A 17,260-nucleotide genomic window follows, 5' to 3' on the forward strand; every position below is an offset into this window, starting at 1 on the left:
CGCCTGGCTAATTTTTGTATTTTTAGTAGAGATGGGGTTTCACCGTGTTGGCCAGGATGGTCTCGATCTCTTGATCTCGTGATTCACCCCTGTCAGCCACCCAAAGTGCTGGGATTACAGGCATGAGCCACTGCGCCCGACATCAGCAAGCACTTTCTTATGTTGTCCTCCTTCACTATAGTATGAGCATCTGTCTAGACACTAGATCTGTGTTATACGCATTTCTATCTTACATAGCTTGGAGCTTAGTAAATATTCAGGAAAAATTTTTTTTGGATTGCAGCAAAATTGATGCATAAAAATAAGGCATTGTGACTATTATTGCCCTTGAGCCAGTGTGGGGTAACTGTTAGAGTAGACGTCTGTAATTAAAAAAGGAAACATGTGATTCTCCTTCAGTCAAATCAAGAACTGAATGGGCCATATTCTCTAAACGAACAACTCCTGTGGCCCTTGCTGGGAGGAAACCAGAGGCCATTCAGATCCCTCTTGGGCCATAGCCTTCCCTGGATAAGGGGAGAGGAAGCCACGGCAGGTTGGTCCCGAGGACAGGTCCTCAGCAACGTTTGAGCACCAGAGGAACCCTGATTCATCGTTCAGGTATCATTTCAGCATCACTTCCTTTGGGAATCCCTCATGAATCCCTGAGATGAGATCAGGCCCTCTTTTATATGTTCTGGAGTGTCCTCCACTTCTCTTTCACCACTTTATGACATCCATACCTACTTTCTGTCCACCCCGCTTGACCATAAACCCAAGGGGGCCAGGGACCAGATCTGTCCTTTTACCCCAGCACAGCTAGTGGCTAGTACAGCATCTGGTACAAGGTAAACACCAAATGGATCCCTGGGAGTTAGTGAATGAAGGGATGAATGGTTGTTGTGACTCCCAAATTTTAAAGTGTATCAAAATACACTTTTCATAAAAATATACTTGGAAGAATTTAGAAACTGGCTGTGTCAGTCATAGGCCCCAGTAATACCACAGCCAGGCTGCTCTTGGAGGACAGCTCATGCTGCCCCATAACTTTGCAGTTGGAAATAGTATCTTATGGTCTAGAGAGGCAAAACGACTTGCTTCAGTCACCCAGCAAGTTAGTAAAAGCCAGGACTTGAAATCATGGCTCCTCAATCTTAGTTCAGTGTTTTTCTTCCTGAAATGACAGGAAGGTGAACTTCTAAATGTAATTTCAAGTTCATTACTGCAAGGATTGTGGTTCTCAAGAGCCTGGCTCATTATGGCCAATTTGGTGTGCAGCTCTCATGGTGCACAGCTGGATTATCACCCATGGGGCTGTCTAAACCTGCGGCTTTCTGGGAGAATTTTCATAAGCTAAGACTTTAATAAGCTACCATGAGAACTTAACAGTGTTTAGAGGCTAGAGTCCATGACATGTAGAACAAACAGATCAGGCTTTCTGGGATTCAAAGTCCCATTGAACTTTGGAGGTGGGCCTGGGCTCCTAGCTTTCTGCTCACCAACCCCCACCCAAGCCTCGAAATCTCTAAGGGAACAATGTGAGCAGGAAGGCTCCGTGCAGGGCTGAGGTGTCACTGTCTGTGAGTTATAAAATGAACCTCACCTCCATCAGGGTCTCTGGGAATCTTTGCAAGAACTGCTTCCCCCAGCCACTGACAATGACCATGGCTCCTGGAGGGGAGAAGACACTGTGAGAACTGAGAAGCTATCTGGGGGGTGTTGGGGGGTTGCAGCTTGCAGCTCCGTCGTCCTCTGTCTGTGGAGAAAAGACTGAATTATTCTTCTCAGTGAAAGGTAGCATGGTAGGGAGGAAGACGTGAAAGGCAGCTGGGCAAGAGATCGCCTTCAGGAGAGCTATGAGCACTAGTTTCTATATGTGTTACCGGTTTACTTGTTTAGCTCTCTATTCTGTCCTGCCCCCAACTAGCCTGAAACCTAGGCTCCGTGAGAGCATAATCTCATTCTTCTTGTTCACTGCTATATCCCCATGCCTATAACAATGCTGGCACATAGTAGGTGTTCAATCAAGAACAGCGAGTAAATGCAAAGCCCAGCCTAGTCCACTATATGCTATGCTGCCTTCAGCAAGCCCTCCTCTTTGCCCCAATTCTAAGCCTCAGTTTTCCGATCCATAAAATGAGGATGCTGGACTTGGTCTTCTCTAAAACCCTTTTCAGACTTGACATTCTAGAAGTCTATGAAGTTGGTAACTCTGTGGGGCAACGTGGAAGTGGGTTGAGCACTGACAGAGCAATTAGTTTCTCATCTGAAAAGGAGCCTGGATACTGAAAACAGCATTGAACTTAAAGTCAGAAAAACTGTCCTACATCCCCAGATCTGCTTCATACAAGCTGCCTCTTGGGTGAGTCACCTCACCTTGCTGACTCTTAGTTTTCTTGTTTGTGAAATGAGGCTGCAATGCAGCCTTGCAAGGCTTGCGTGATGCACACATAAGTTGATGAACATAAAGCACCTGGCACATGGTAGGCACCTGGCACCCAATGAGTCAAAGCCAGCTACACTTGTGCCTTTCCTGTTGGCTCAGTTCCCCCAAATACTCCTCGGATTACATCCCAGCCACTTTTATTTTGAGCTAAAGGAAGTGAACTGTCATGTGGCGCCACTGAAATTAGAATGAAAAGGAAGCCAATTGGCATCGGTGGTCTATGTTTAAGTATGATCTCAAACATGGAAATATCACAGCCACCACATGGGGTATTATCTCTGGTGTAGAGATGAGGGGATTGAGGCGTACTGAGGTTAAATAACGACCTTAAGATCACTTAACTGGGAAATGGCCGCAGCGGGGTTTGAGCTGTGCTGAGTATTAAGCCATTGTCCCCCCATTCCAGACTTACCCTTCTATACTCTGCTTTGTGGCACTGGGGATGAGACGCTGAAGTGGCAGCTCTACTTTGCTAGCTGGTTTTCTGAAAACAGGGGGCACTTTCAGAAAGGCAGGAAGACTTGCTGCGGTTGGTGGCATCAGCCTGGTAGTGGTTTGTCACCCCAGTAGTGGCCATTGTTTCCAGCTGTTTTCCTTAGCACATGAGCCTCTTCTGCAGACGTTCAAGTTCTGGCTCCATAGGGCCCCTTTTCCAAGCTTCTAGTTTCTGCAAACTCCAGGTTCTTACCTTTGCTTCCTCAGCCCTAGGGTTGGTGTTTTTTCCCCTGCATGTACCATCCCTGTGATCTCAGCTCTTCCCTTTACTTCTCCAATGCTCCAATGCCCTCTATTAAATTCAGTTACTATAACTAGTCTAGTTTTTGTTTTTCTATCTGGACCCTTAGGTCTGTCTGTTTACTATGTGCTTCCCTACACTTTTGCCACCTTGGACCCAGTTCTTGGCTGCTTGAGGGGAAGCAGCTGGTGAGTCATGCAGACACTGTCAGCTGGCTTAATTGGCACGAGTGCTTCACCATCATGAAGACGGACTCCCTGTGGAGGCACCAGCTGCCCTGCAGAGGTGGAGGTAGGGGAAGGTACCTTCCTGCTGGGGTCCCTCGGGGAGACAGATGGGCATCACGAAGGTGTTCAGCACTGGGCTCTCCAACAGCTCCACCAGAGCCACGTCATTCTCGAATGTGCTGGGGACATACTGGGGATGGAGAGTGATGTGTTTGACCCTGAGATGCTGTTCATTTTCATCTGACTGGAGCCTCCAATGCTTGCCTGGGCAAGAAGAAGGCATGTGAGGCATGGGGGCAATGCAGGATAAGGTCACACCTTGTTCTCTGTCAGCCCCACCCCAGCCCCGTCCAGCCCATGCTTCCAGCCTTAGCCCTTTCACTGCCTTCATCCACCTTTCCCCAACATCCCACCCTGTTGGTCATTCTCCACATAATCTCGTGGGTTCCCACCTCTCTTTCTTCATGAGTTGATGCTATTGCCTTGTAATGCTTGTTCTTATGCCTGCTGCCACATGTTCAATCCGTATCATCACCTTCAGTGCCTGGGTCAGACATTACCTCCTTCCTGTAGCCTCCTAGACTCTTCAGTTAGAAGTCTTTCCCCTCTGAATTCCCATGGCAATTTATCTGTTCTTCTTCTACAAAACTTACTGCTTCCTACTTTCTGTGCTCATATCTCATTCTTTTATTAGACTGTAAGCTCCCTAAGGGCAGAAACTGGGTCTTGATTATACTGTGTCCTTAGATCCTGGCACAGTATCAGTAGGTAAATATGTGTGGACCTGAATTGAGTCAACTGATGGTCTGATTTTATAAACAAGAAGGGAAGTCTGGATTGTCTATGTATGATCCATTTGAAACCACAAGTCCATGGAAACCTAAAGGGTCTTTGGATATTTTCTAGTCTGGACTCCTCATTTTATCATTGTGAAACTGAAGCATAGACTTCAGTGCCTTGCTCATGTTCATATGACTGGAGAATCATATTTTGCACTTGGACTCAGGTTCCTGGACCTCCATCCCAGGTGTCCTGCCCTGGCAAGTGAGGGAGCAAGTGAGTGAGCAGACACACCTTGGAAAGGGGCAGGAGGCCATCCCATTCCCAGAACCACAGCTGGCTTCGGGAGTCAGCTTGCCACGCACTCACGTCTCACTCACTCACTCACTCACCCAGGATGATTTTGAAGTCAGAAGGGCTGAGCAAGTCTGAGGCATGTAGGGTGGGATCTTCTGGATCCAGTGACTGGTGGAGGCAGTGTGCAGCGGTCACAATCCAGCTGGACCCTGGAGAACAGAACACACGTAACATTGTCCCACACTGCTCAGTCTTGCCTCCCTCCGCCTCGAGCTGAGGATCTTCAGGCTACGCCAGGGAACCCCTCATGACCCTGCAAGTGGCCGTACTTCTCGCCATTGTATTTTGTGGCCCCCGACTCAAACACACATATGGTCCTAATCTGGAGATGAGGAATTACCTGTGATTTTTACCTGCCTATTCCAACCCAGGCCAGGAATGAACATTGTAAACAGGACTTCAGGAATCCTTTAAGCATTGGTGACAGCCAGATAGCCCTAAGTGTCTGCATAACAAGCCTGCGGTCACCGGCTGCCTTCTCAAGTCTTGCTTCTCAAAGTGTGGTCCCTGGATGAGCAACATCAGCATCACCTGGAAGCTTCTTAGAAATGAAGACTCTTAGGCTGGCCCTACCTCAGATCCAGTGAATCAGAATTTTCATTTTAACAAGAGTCCCCACTAATTTGTATGCACATTAAAGTTTAAAATTCACGAATCAGAAGCTAGCTACACTGGCTGCACATTAGAATTACCTGGAGAATGAAAGAAGAGTAAATCAGGGTCTGGGCCTATATCTAGACCATTTATGTCATGGGAGTGGAGCCCCGGCAGAGACAATGTTTTAAACACTTCCTTAGGTTAATTCTACTGAGGCCAGGGTTGAGAACCACTGCTCTGATCTAGACTTTTCATTTTATAAAGAGGAACCCTGAGGCCTGGAGAAAGCAGCGATGTCCAGAGTCACCCAGCAGTTTGGTTTCAGGATCAGGGTCCGGGCCAGGGCCAGACCCCAGGGCTCTCGATAGCCTTGTGCATTTCCTGTGTCTCAGCTGGCATCTTCCTCTGGATAGACAGGCATCTGCCCTTGGTTTAATGCAGGGTCAGGCTTCCATTCACCACTTAGGTGGAGCAGATGACCAGCCCATAAGTAGCTGAGCCCAGAGACATACTCAGCATGAGCCAAGCAGAAAGGAAAGCTCTAGGACGGGTGTGGGGGAGGCTGAGTATCAGGTTCAAGTTCAGGGTGGAGGGCAGAAGTGCTTAATCCCAGAGCAGGTTCCAGGCTCCACTGGGCCCTCTCAGGAGCAGTTATGTGCTCCTGGCTCCCGGCCAGAGCTTCACCTAGGCCACTCTTCTCTCCGCTGGGGCATTTTGATCACTGCCCATGTCCAGGACCATATCTTCCAGGTGGATCAGGTGGGCTGAGGTACCCAGGTTAAGAGAGCCTGCCTTGGTGTGGGGCTCTGGGCTATTTAGATGAACCCATGGGTGAGCACTGTCCAGTTGAGAGACACAGCTTGGCCTGCCAGCTCTGCAGATTCCTCTACCCAGGCATCAGTGTGGGCATGGAAGAGGTGCTTTTCCCTTCCTCTGTCCCTCGGCTGCTTTCCTATTTCTTCTGCCCTGTCCTATCCCTCCCTTGCTCTTTAAAACTGAATGACAGGAGGGGGACAGAAATGATAGATCAGGATTGCTGTGGGGGTGTGAAGTGTGGGGGAATTCCAGCTTGACTGAGGGTAGAGAAGTGAACACTAAACATCTTTCAAGCATAAGTCATAGAGAATAAACATACAATGAATAACAATACATGGTGGCCATTAGCGGACTCAAAAATTCAAGGCTTAAGAAAACAAATTCACTCTTAAAACTGGATGCACACAATCCATCTCTCTTAGTTGCCTTCCAGCAATGTTGGAGCTACCTGGTAAAGCAGAGCCTTCCCTCCCTCTGCCCTCCCTGGCAGCTCTTCCTCCACATCACCCTGCTTCTCTCTGACTTCCCTCCAGCTCCCTCCCTCCCTGGCTTCTTCTCTCCTGGGTATCTTATGCCTGCCAGTCTCTCTTCCTCTTGTTGTGTTGCTCCTTTTCATTTATCTCTTTTCTCTCTTTAATCCTCTGTCTTATTTTCCAGGTCCCTCTCAGTGTTCTCTGTCTCTTTCTGTCCTCTCCATTGCTGCTTTCCAATTCTGCTCCTCTGCCTCCCTTCCCCTCCCTCCCTTGGTCCTCTCCCCAACTCTGCTCCCACTGCACTGCCCTCAGCCCTGCCTGGCCCTTTAACACCTGCTCTCGCTCTCTTTCCCTCTCTGGGGGAACTCCTTTGAGTGAGAGCATTCATTTTTAGGCCTGTGAGGATGTGAGGATAAATTCCTTGCAGAGTAGGATTTTTATATAGCCCTGGTGCTTTTCGCTGCAGTGCTAGCCCAGGCTGGGTGCCTGGCCAAGGGGATCCCTGCCCTGGAGCTGTCCATCCTGGTTGGATCTGGATGGGGGTGAGGCTGAGTGAGAGGTTTGCCCGGCAGCCTGGGAGCTGCCCATGCAGGGGTGGACCAAGGTGGCCAAGAAGGTCAAGCCAAGCCTTCTTCCTCGGTGGTGAGATCCGATGCAGAAGTGACCTAGATAACCCGGATTGCTATTCAGTTTTCTTTTGATACCAGAACTAGAACACACCTTAGCTTGCCTGGACCAAACTGTGGCAGGCAGAACCATCAACTGCTCCTTTCTCACTGTTGCTCCTCCTCCCTCCCACATTCCATTACAAAAGTGACAGTCCTATTTCCCCGTGTTTTTGAATCTGCCTCCTTATTTCCATCCCTCATGCCCTGTTCTTATTCTGAGGCTATGCCTTCTTTCCCCACCACTGCAATGGACACCTCACTGATCTCCTGGCCTCCAGTTTCACCCTCCATTTGATCAATTCTGCCTCTGGAGAGAACTTTCTGGAACATACTTATAAACCTAGAGCAGTGTTCAAGATAAGTTAGAAATTTCTAAGCATGGCATTTAAGGCCTTTGTAAATCGACCTTCCCTGATCCCCAAGGGTGAGTTTCCTGGCTCTCCCTGACCTCATAGCCCTGGGATGCCCTGCCTTTGACCCCCGTGCACTGTTACTCATGGTTGAGAGAATCTCTGACATTATTCTTCCCAGTGCCAGAGACAGACCAGAATCCAGTCTAGTCAAGAACTCTTTCTACCACAATGTGCTTCTGTGCCCTGACGCTGGTGTGCAGTGATTCTCAATGAAGGAAACTTGGCAAGTCTCCAAGGAGGGGGTTTGGTTCCTTAGCTCTACCCCTTCCACCTTCTCCTTACCTAGAAGGGAGCCCCCACAGAAGGGCTGCCCATTCAGGTGTGATAGCATGGCAATCCAAGGAGTGGTGCCCTTCTGGGCTGGGCGTCCATTGAAGATCCTGGCGAGCAGCTTCCTGGAGACCTTGGGGAGCCCACACACTGCATCCAAGGGAGGGAGGGACAGGTCAGATTCTAGGCTCCTTCTTTCCCACTGCGCGAGCTCCCAGCTCATCATCCTGTTAGGAACATCTATTTTGCTCCACCAGCAAAATTGACCTTCCTGATCATAGCATCCCAATCTTTCTTCGGAATCTGCACTTTCCCCATTCTTAGTCTATGCAGCTAGAGTTGGATTGACCTCATCTCTGATTTCAGGGATAGGCATGTGACTGATCAAAGCCATGCACTTCCTGGTCACAGCACTTGCTCAGAGATTGGTATGTGACCTTGGCTGGGCCAACGAAAGCCTGACTTGAGAATTTGTCTAACCATATTAGAGAAGAGACAGTCAGTCCCTGCTGGAGCTGTCGTTATTAACCATAAGCCCAGATCTGCCAGCAATCATTAAGAGTCTGCTGAGGATGTTGGAGACAAGTGGAGCTGAAAGGTGAAGGGTGAAGAGAGAGTGAGCGCTTCTCAGTGATGTGTGCCTATAAATGACCTCTCTTTTTTCCCCTTAAGTTGCTTATGTTGGGTTTATGGCATTTACAAATGAAACAGTCCCAACTAATAACTAATCATTCACTATGCTCTAACCACAGGAATCTTGTCTCCTCAGAAAAGCCCTTCCTCAGGGCTTTGTGGGTTGAAGATCCCCACCACAGGGTCTGCCTGTTCCATCCCATTTTCCGCTGGCTTGGATTCACAGAAATGCTCCCACACTTTACAAGTGAATAGCCCTGGGAGACCCTCATCATTCACCTAAAGAAACCGAGGCCTGGAGAAGGAAATTGACTTGCCAAAAGGTATTTCATGAGTTAGTGGCAAGACTATAATTCTAGGACTCCTGACTCCCAACTCTGGGCTTTTCTTACTCTGGCCAGCCCCAAAAGTCTTAACTATGTGGCTTCCCAGAACACTCCTAACACAAGCCTCTGGATCCAGGCAGTCATCTATTAACTTTTTAGCTGCCACCAGGCTGAAGAAAATCACGGATAAGTGCTCTGCAACCTTGATGCATCTCCCAGCATCATTCTACATGCCCACAGCCAGCTTTCCCAAGCTAATGCCCTGCCCCCATTCCAACAGATGCTCAGAGCCCACTGAGTGGGAACTCCTTGAGTGGGAACCCCCCGAGTGGGAAACATCCTCTTCACCATCTCTTCCTCCTGTAAACTTTGTTGTCTTTAGGACAAATGTTTCACTCTTAACTTTTGAACTCTTGGAGACCTGGCTTTGGCGATTCTCATTCCTCTCCTATATTTTTAATCTCTTGTTGTTCTATGCCTTCAAAACAGAGTCAAGACTTTTCATCCCAAAAATCAGCCTCCATTTCCCTGTCTGTCATTCATTCTACAGTCTCTCCTTCTCCTCCCTTCTATAGTAAAGCTTCTGAAGAGAGGAGTTGACACTCCTTCCCCACATTCTTCCCCCTCCTTTGGAGCTGGATTCAGAAGAAGAAAGTGACATGTACTGCACAAACTTGGAAATAGGCAACCATTTGAATATTTAACAGCCTACAAATAGTAGATGGAAATAAAATGGCTTTGAGACCATAAATGGAACTTCAACAGTGATATCTACATACCGAGTAGGATACTATTTTTCGAATCTTATCAGATACATTTTTCATCCGTAGGAATTCTCTGTGCACTGTGGCTCCCAAGCCATTGAAGCCGAAGCAGTCATTGTTTTAAGCAAAGGCTGGATATGGCTTTGACTTGTAAGAGCAAAGCAGAAACCAAAGTCTGGAAAGATAGACTTTCATTTTGAAGAGTCAGGCTTTATAGTAAGAATAAAAAATTTGTAGGTTTCAAGGAGCCAAAACATGGAGAACTGAACATATAATTTTTACCATAAGGCTTAGGGAAGATGCAAAGGCAGTTTTCTACCTCTGAGAAAAGAGCTAAAAGCCCATCCGGGAGACTGGAAAGGCTGGAGAGAGGAAGGAGGGAGTACAGAGAGAGGACATAGAGACAACAAAGGAGGAGAGAAGTCGTAAAGACTTTAAACTTAGAGGCCTGCTGCTTGTATACTCCCTCAGAGATGGAGATGGAGACTTGGCTCCTGTCCTGGGGAGCTTCCATCCTGGAGCCCTTCTTAGCAGCTCTGGATGCTGTTGACCACTTCATCCCTCTTTACAACTCCTTCTCTTGGCTTCTGAAGCACTTTTCTTCCTGTGTTTCTGATCCTCTCCTTTTTTTTTTTTTGGTTTATTTCTTTCTTGGGGCCTGTCTTTTCTTCATGCCTTCCATGATGCTGGTGTGCACTCATTTGGCCCTAGGGGTTGGTCTCCTTTTCTTATCTGTAAATTTCCCATAGATGATGCCCTCTACCTCTATGCCATCATACTACCCATGTGCTGATGAACTCCAAATCCGTGTCTTTAAATCTGCCCCGTCCTCTGAAACTCATCATTCTTTACTGCCAACTTACATTTCCAGCTGGATTGCTCATAAACTCTTCTGACTCAGCGAAACCAAGCCCATGTATCCACCCTTCACCAACCTTCTCCCCTTTGTCATTCCAGATGTCTGCTAAGGTCTGAACCAATCACACCCTTGTTGCCTCCCTTTTCTTCAACGCTGTGTTCAGTCAGTCACTAAGCTGCTGGTAAATCCCTAGAAGGAGACTGATGTGTGTCTCCCACTCTGTATCACAAAATGCTCTCTATGTAACCTCATGATGCCTCAATACCTCAGTATGTCACAACATAAAGTCCAAGTATCTAAAGAAAAACAAAAATTGGAAATGTCATGAGACACGATAGTCCTTCAAACAGTAAAGTGCAAAGCATCATTTAGGATAGGCTCTTATTTTCATTCTCAATAGTGTAAGAAGTGTGGCATTTTTCTTATGATACAAACACAAAACAAAGGCAAACCATGAGTTCGTCCCATGGTGAGACTTCACTATCATGTGCCACTCATGCTTGAACTTATCAAGAGATGCCTATAGGCCAAGCCCTGCTGAATGTGCCACTCGAATAGATTTACAGTGCTCCTCCTCCTGTCTGCACCATCTCAGCTCTGCGGCTGCTGGGTCTGCGCCATCTCTCATGAGGACAGCTGCCGTAGCTGCGTAGCCGCTTTCCTAGCTCAGCCCTTTCCTGTCCACTGCCACACTATGCTGTCCACCCTCAGACCTGCTGAATTCCAATTTTCCAGTGGGTGAGACCCAGCAATCTGCATTTTTCATCAGCACCCGAGGTGACTCTCATATGCCCCAGGCTTAGAGAATCACTCATGTCAGGACAGTCCACCTAGCGTCTGTCTTTTCAAACTCTTCCCACTTAATGCCCATTGCTCTCACTTTAACCGTGACCAGCTTTCATGCTCTGACACTTTTTTTCACTCTGCCCCTTCCCTCTCATCTCCCGTGCATCCTTTGAAGCCTCTGCAAAGCTATTCTAAGCCCGCCTCCAGCTGTATGAAATCACCCCTTCTTTAAGTTCCCCTAATACTTAAATCTCTGTTCCTTTTACATTTAACTCCTTTGCCTACGTAAGACCTATATGCTCATCAGCTTGTCTTGTATGCCAGTTTCAACCCTTTGAAGGCAAGGACTTAAATGGCAGACACTTAAATGAAGGATAAGCAGACTCTGAGAAGGAGACACATCAATAACAAATCCTTTCCTCATTACCTCTTGGATAATATCCAGATACCAAAAGTTGTACTTTTTCTGCAATAAGGGAGAGTTTGGTTTGATGAAGGGGCCAATTTCTTTTCAAAAAAGGCAAAACAAATGAACACACTTCCCCAACAATAACAAAATCTATAAATCAAGGCTATTGGTTATCCACGAGGGTTTATTTCCACTTTAGACCCCTGCTGGGAGCAACAATGCAGAAGCCCTTTGGAGAGTGGTCAAGCATGTGATATAAAAAATACAAAATACAACATCCTTTACATGTGCCATTCATAGAAATAGGAGTGTGCTTTGATGAACCAGTTGGAGAAGTGGATACTTCTCAGTCATTCCCTCTCAGGGGCTTCTCTGGCTGCCTTGCTCTGATGGAGATTTCCAGAAGAGAGCTCCAGGGAAAAGAACAATCAGCCTTGTGAGGGCCAGAGAGGCTGCTGGCAGTCAGGGAAGCTCTGAGTGCTCTGGCTAGAAGGACCCTGTGGGGACCTTATGCCCTCCTGTTGATGATGGAGAACCAGAGACTCAGAGAAGGAAAATGATTTGTCAAAGGTTATACAGCCAGTTGCGGCCAGAGCTGGGACTAGAACCCAGGACGCTTGCCTCTTTTCACTGCCTGTCATGGGTGAGTCTCTGCTTCTCTTGACTCTGGAAGATGAAGGAGTGGATCCTTCTGAATGTCCTGTGGGGTGGATTCTTTGTCCAACTCATGCCCCAGGGATGTCAGGCAGCCTGACAGGATTTGGGTGACTCCTAATGTGCCAACGCCACCCTTTCTTCCATTTTCTTGCCCAAAAGCACAGCAGGACACAGCGTGGGTCTTTTCCTTTCCTGGGTAATCAGCTAAGTCTCCACATTTGGGTCTGGGATTCAGCTAACCTTTAGAAATATATTTCAAGCCTGAAAGGTTGCTTTGTGCTTGTCTGGAGCAGCAGGTGTGGACAGCCGTGGTGTCAGCTGGTATTCCAGGGTACAAATGTGTTCTGAGCTGACAATGGGAATTTAAGGGCTTGGTGAGTCTCCCACTGCTATTCTGCTCGCACCAGTCACCACAAACCTTTCCAACTTTCTCCATGTCCTTTGAAATTCCTTTAATGGGGAGCATAAGCATTAAGGCTTAGACTGCAAGAAGCTTTTGGGTGAGAAACCCCAGGAATGAGAGTGCTCCAAGGGACTACACTCAGAGAGAGCGGCTTCGCTGTGAGCCTTCTCCTAAAACCTGAATGATCTTCTGGAGGAGGGGCTAAGCCAAGGCTAGTCCCAGAGGGCAGAGCAGGAAAATATACAGACTGGGAACTCAGCTCAATGTTAGAAACCATTTCTAATAGTCAGGTCTAAGCTCACTTATACCAACAGTAGGACTGATGGGTTTGATAAGTGCTCAGGAGTGAATAAAGGCCACTGGGGTAAGCAGCATGGCCTGGGGAGGAGTGCTGGGATTGACACAGAGGCCTTGGTTGAGCTCCTGATTGTATTACTGGGGAGTGAGGCTGGGACAGGCAAAGAGAGCTGGACAAGCTCGGGAATGCAGGCCTCTTGCCTGGAGCCTTTTCCTTTTACCACACGGCTGCCTCTCAGGGTCCCAGGGCTGTCTTGTTAGGAGGAGCCACTTCTAGGCCCGTGTGTTCCATTCCATTTGGTCTGATAAGCAATGTGGAGTGTGCTGTCGTAAGTGCGCTGTAGCTTCGCTCAGCCCGGAGCAGGGGAAGCAGGCCCCGAGGAAGTAAGTCAGCTCACCGCTCCACTTGGGGCTCCACACGGGGCTCCCTGATGCTTTGTGGTGAGCCTATCTGCTCCCACACCCAGTCCACATAGTTGGAGACCTTTGTGTAGACCCCATAGACCTGCTTGCTGCCACATTCTTCAGGTCCCCCCCAGGACACCAGGCCCTGTACCACCCAGCGCTGGCTCAAGTCATCAAGGATGACAAAGGCCCCGCCACTATCTCCAAGGCACGTGTCTTTGCCGCCCTCGTAGTAGCCGGCGCAGAACATGTTCTCCGTGACGCTGTAGTTGCCTGAGCGGGACTCATAGCTGCTTTTGCACTCAGCGTGTGGCACCACGGGTAACTTGACATACTGCAGGACATCCGACAAGGTCCGTGTGCCACTGCTGATGATCTCATCCACGGTCACATTGGGATTGGAGATGCCCCAGCCGGCCACCAGGCCCAGCACGTGGGGCGCTGGGCCTTCAGGCTCAAGCCTCGGCAGGCAGATAGGCATGATGTGGGGTCCCAGGGGCACAGGCTCCCGCAGCTGCACCAGAGCTATATCGTGGTTGTAGTTTTGGATGTTGAAGTCTGGGTGGAGCACCATTCGGGCAGCTGAGCTGTTGATCGCCCCCGACCTGTTCCGCACATCATGCAAGCCCAGGTAGACGGTGACGTGCTCCTTGGACACTGGTATCACCGTGTTGTCTCTACGCTGGGAGCGCAGCACGTGAGCTGCTGTGACGACCCAGGACTCAGACAGCAGGGCCCCACTCCCAAACCACTTGTCGTTCGGCACCCTCGAAGTGTCCTCCACCACTATCAGGGCCTGCCAGGGGAAGAGGCCGGGCTCAGCATTTCGGCCTCCGATGATCCTCTTGACCAGGCTTGGCAGAGAGCGGGAGGGCTGACCACACTCTGTAAGGAGAAAGAGGGAGCAGGGACAAGAGACAGAGACTGGTCAGGTCAGCCACATGACAGGAGCCATAAAGAGAAAGTCACATCTCACCCACTATAGATTACGCCACCATGGGACCCTAACCTGCCTGGGTCATGCTAGCCTGGGAGAGCTCTACTCAGGGTCACTGGAGGTCTAAGTCCCTCTAGGCTGGCCCATCTCTAGTCTGGCTCTTCTGTAGCTGGGGCCCTCTCTGGACTGAACCACTCTGTGCTTGGGGTTTCTCTATCCTGAACCACCTCTGGCTAAGACCACTTGTGACCCGGACCATTTACACTATCTATTCCTAACAGTGGTCACTTCTCCCCTTCCTGCTTTAGAAAGGCAGGTCCCATTTCAGAAGTGCGCATGCTATGGGAACCTAGAGAATTTCTGAAACGTTTTTCTCTATGGGGACAGAGAGATGCAAGGAACCTGAAATACCAACTAGCAGGTCACAGCAAACCCTAGGCTGGGAACAAAGACGCTGGAAGCCTTAACCTGGCTTTTCCATTTCCCATGTGACTCTGAGTCAGTGAATTTCCGTCTCTGGATTTCAATTTTTGATCTGTCAAATGAGGCATTTGGTCACAATGATCTCCAAGGATCCTTCAAATTCCAGGAATCCTTTAATTTTCATTTTATTTGCCTTGACCATCGCCATTTTCTAGGTGAGTAAACCTCCCCAGAGTTTATGTGGCTAGTCCAAAGGGATATGACTCTCAAGTCAGACAGCAGGGACTTAACTAGATTCTGAGTCTTGTATCCCACCCTGACTCAATAGCTATTAAAACCATGGACATAGGCTCTCAAGCCTTTTCTTCTCTGTCCTAAAAGAACCTTGCTATAAATTGATGTCCATGGATTAAGGCCCAGGGCATCCAAGGCTGGGGAAAGGTGGCATAATCTATAAGCAATGATGCATGAGCCGTGCTCTGGGCCACCCATCATTGCACCCAGGAGCTGTGTAGTACCTTTAGGGGAAGGAGAAAGATCTCAGAAACTTCATTCCACTGAGTTGCACCCTGAGCATGCCATATACCACCAGCCTCCTGCAGCCAAATGCTTCGGGCCCCTGAGCAGAAGGTCTTCGGCACCAGGCCTGCACTGGCTAAGAACATTCTTGCACGGCCTTTCCCAGGCAGGGTGCTTGGGTCTGGGAGGCAGACCTACTGTGAGTGTGGCCTCCTCCTGGTTGCAAATGGCCAGGTTACACTCCTTGGCCTGGAAGCTTTCGACAATCCTTTGGAGACCATGGAACATTGAGTTTTCTTGGCAACTTTGGAGAGCAGGCTTTTAGCAACCTAATGCTTTTCAGATGCTCTTCTTCCTGAGGCCAAATGCTTCTTGCGTGATCCTGGGCACCCTGCCATTCACCCCAGGCTGGATGTGAACTGGTTTTTGTAACTCTCTGTGGCCCGGCCTTTCAAAGTTGAGGGTCAGCCTTCCAATTACAAGTAGCAAGCTGCAAGGCAACATCTCAACGCAGTTCTGCGACTGGTCCTACATACATCTAGTGCTTCAAGGCCCTCATCCGGTAAGGGACACGTCTGTGGTTCGTCCGTGGTCACGATAATGTCAGCACTAAATGGTACCTTTCTCCAAGCAAAGTGCCAGTGGCACATTGCAGGTCACGCATCAGATCTGGAGAAACCTTGAACAGCTAATTTTTTTTTTTTTTTGAGATGGAATCTCGCTTTGTCACCCAGGCTGGAGTGCAGTGGCATGATCTTGGCTCACTGCAACTTCCACCTCCTGTGTTTAAGCAATTCTCCCACCTCAGCCTACTGAGTAGCTGGGATTACAGGCACACACCACTACGCCCAGCTAATTTTTGTATTTTTAGTGGAGACGGGGTTTCGCCATGTTGGTCAGGCTGGTCTCGAACTCCTGACCTCATGATCTGCCTGCCTCTGCCTCCCTCAGTGCTGGGATTACAGGTGTGAGCCACCACACCAGGATGAGAACAGCTAATTTAGAGATGGAAGTGTGGAAGTTGAGAGAAGGCAAATGACTTAATCAAAGTTGTTAGTGGGAAAGCCAGAACTAGAACTCGTTTCTCCTGAGTCTAGCTTCATAGATCCACTGAAATCTGTTTTTCTCCTGGATGTGTTCTTGTCTTTTTAAGAGGTTGAATGAGGCAACAAACTCTTGGGAGAGCTCATTGAAATGGGGTCATTCTTATTGGTTGCTGCCATTTCCCACCCAGTCTTTCCTGGGACAAAGGAATCTTCTTGAAATGTTATAGCCTTGGCTATGCTGAAGCCAGGTTTGGGTTTTAGAGGACAATGGTTCCTGAGGGAAGGTCTTTAAAACGAAAATGTGATAATCTAGGATTCAAGGTTCCTGAGGATGGCGTAAAACACGATCATGGTAAAATAATGGCTCGGCATTACTTATGTTGCCATCAAAAGTATTGAGTTCACCTTTCAGCTCTGCCTCTAACTTTCTACAAGTATCCTCGTGCAAGTCACTACACTATTCTGATACTTAGTTTTCTCATTTGTAAAATAAGGGGACAAGTAATATTTGCTTAGCAGGCCTCCTAACATGGCGGGCCTTATGACAATAGATGACATGGCTTTCTCCATCCTGGCCTGCATCCTGGTTTAATCACAAGTGTTTTACGAGGAGAGAATTTAGAAATTTCTGGCCTGGTCCAATGATACACCATGGTTCTGCCCGACAATGGGTGTTAAAAGAATTTCATGACTCATTGTATCCAAGATGCTTTGTACAAACGTAGAGAATGATGACCATTAAGAGTCATAGACTGTCATAGGTCTCTTGGTCCTGATGCTTTACTTCTGAGGTATAGGATCCCAGACCCAGAGATGTGAAATTACTTACCAAAGATCACAGGAAATGGCAGCATCAGGATTAGTACCCAGGGCCCCGACTCCTTGCCCAGTGTCTTGTCCCCTTCCAAAGGTTGTGACATGAATTTCCAGCATGCAACCTATCCCTAGCTTTCTTTGGCTCACATAATATTTTAGCAAAAATGGGCCATGGATTAATAATCCATGCCCAGATCCTTCGGTTTGCTGCAGCTCCA

At 48.4% G+C, this 17,260-nt stretch overlaps 1 protein-coding gene across 6 annotated transcripts in view; it reads right to left on the minus strand.

The window, feature by feature from the left end:
- MASP1 (mannan binding lectin serine peptidase 1) overlaps nucleotides 1–17,260 on the minus strand; it is a 76,095-nt gene that overhangs the window by 4,943 nt on the left and 53,892 nt on the right. For 3 of the 6 annotated variants that reach the window (XM_017549575.2, XM_017549574.2, XM_037746086.1), the window contains exons 11-14: nucleotides 7,775–7,912; nucleotides 4,561–4,674; nucleotides 3,467–3,652; nucleotides 1,583–1,650 (exon numbers count right to left, since the gene is read on the minus strand). In XM_017549575.2, the coding sequence (XP_017405064.1) occupies nucleotides 1,583–1,650; nucleotides 3,467–3,652; nucleotides 4,561–4,674; nucleotides 7,775–7,912 (506 nt within the window). Of the gene's footprint in view, nucleotides 1–1,582; nucleotides 1,651–3,466; nucleotides 3,653–4,560; nucleotides 4,675–7,774; nucleotides 7,913–11,705; nucleotides 14,187–17,260 lie in introns of those variants that run through there. The other 3 variants (XM_017549573.1, XM_017549571.2, XM_017549572.2) reach the window with 1 other exon arrangement.

The sequence above is a fragment of the Cebus imitator genome, unplaced genomic scaffold (assembly GCF_001604975.1).
Source record: "Cebus imitator isolate Cc_AM_T3 unplaced genomic scaffold, Cebus_imitator-1.0 Scaffold220, whole genome shotgun sequence".
NCBI classification, from domain to species: Eukaryota; Metazoa; Chordata; class Mammalia; order Primates; family Cebidae; genus Cebus; species Cebus imitator.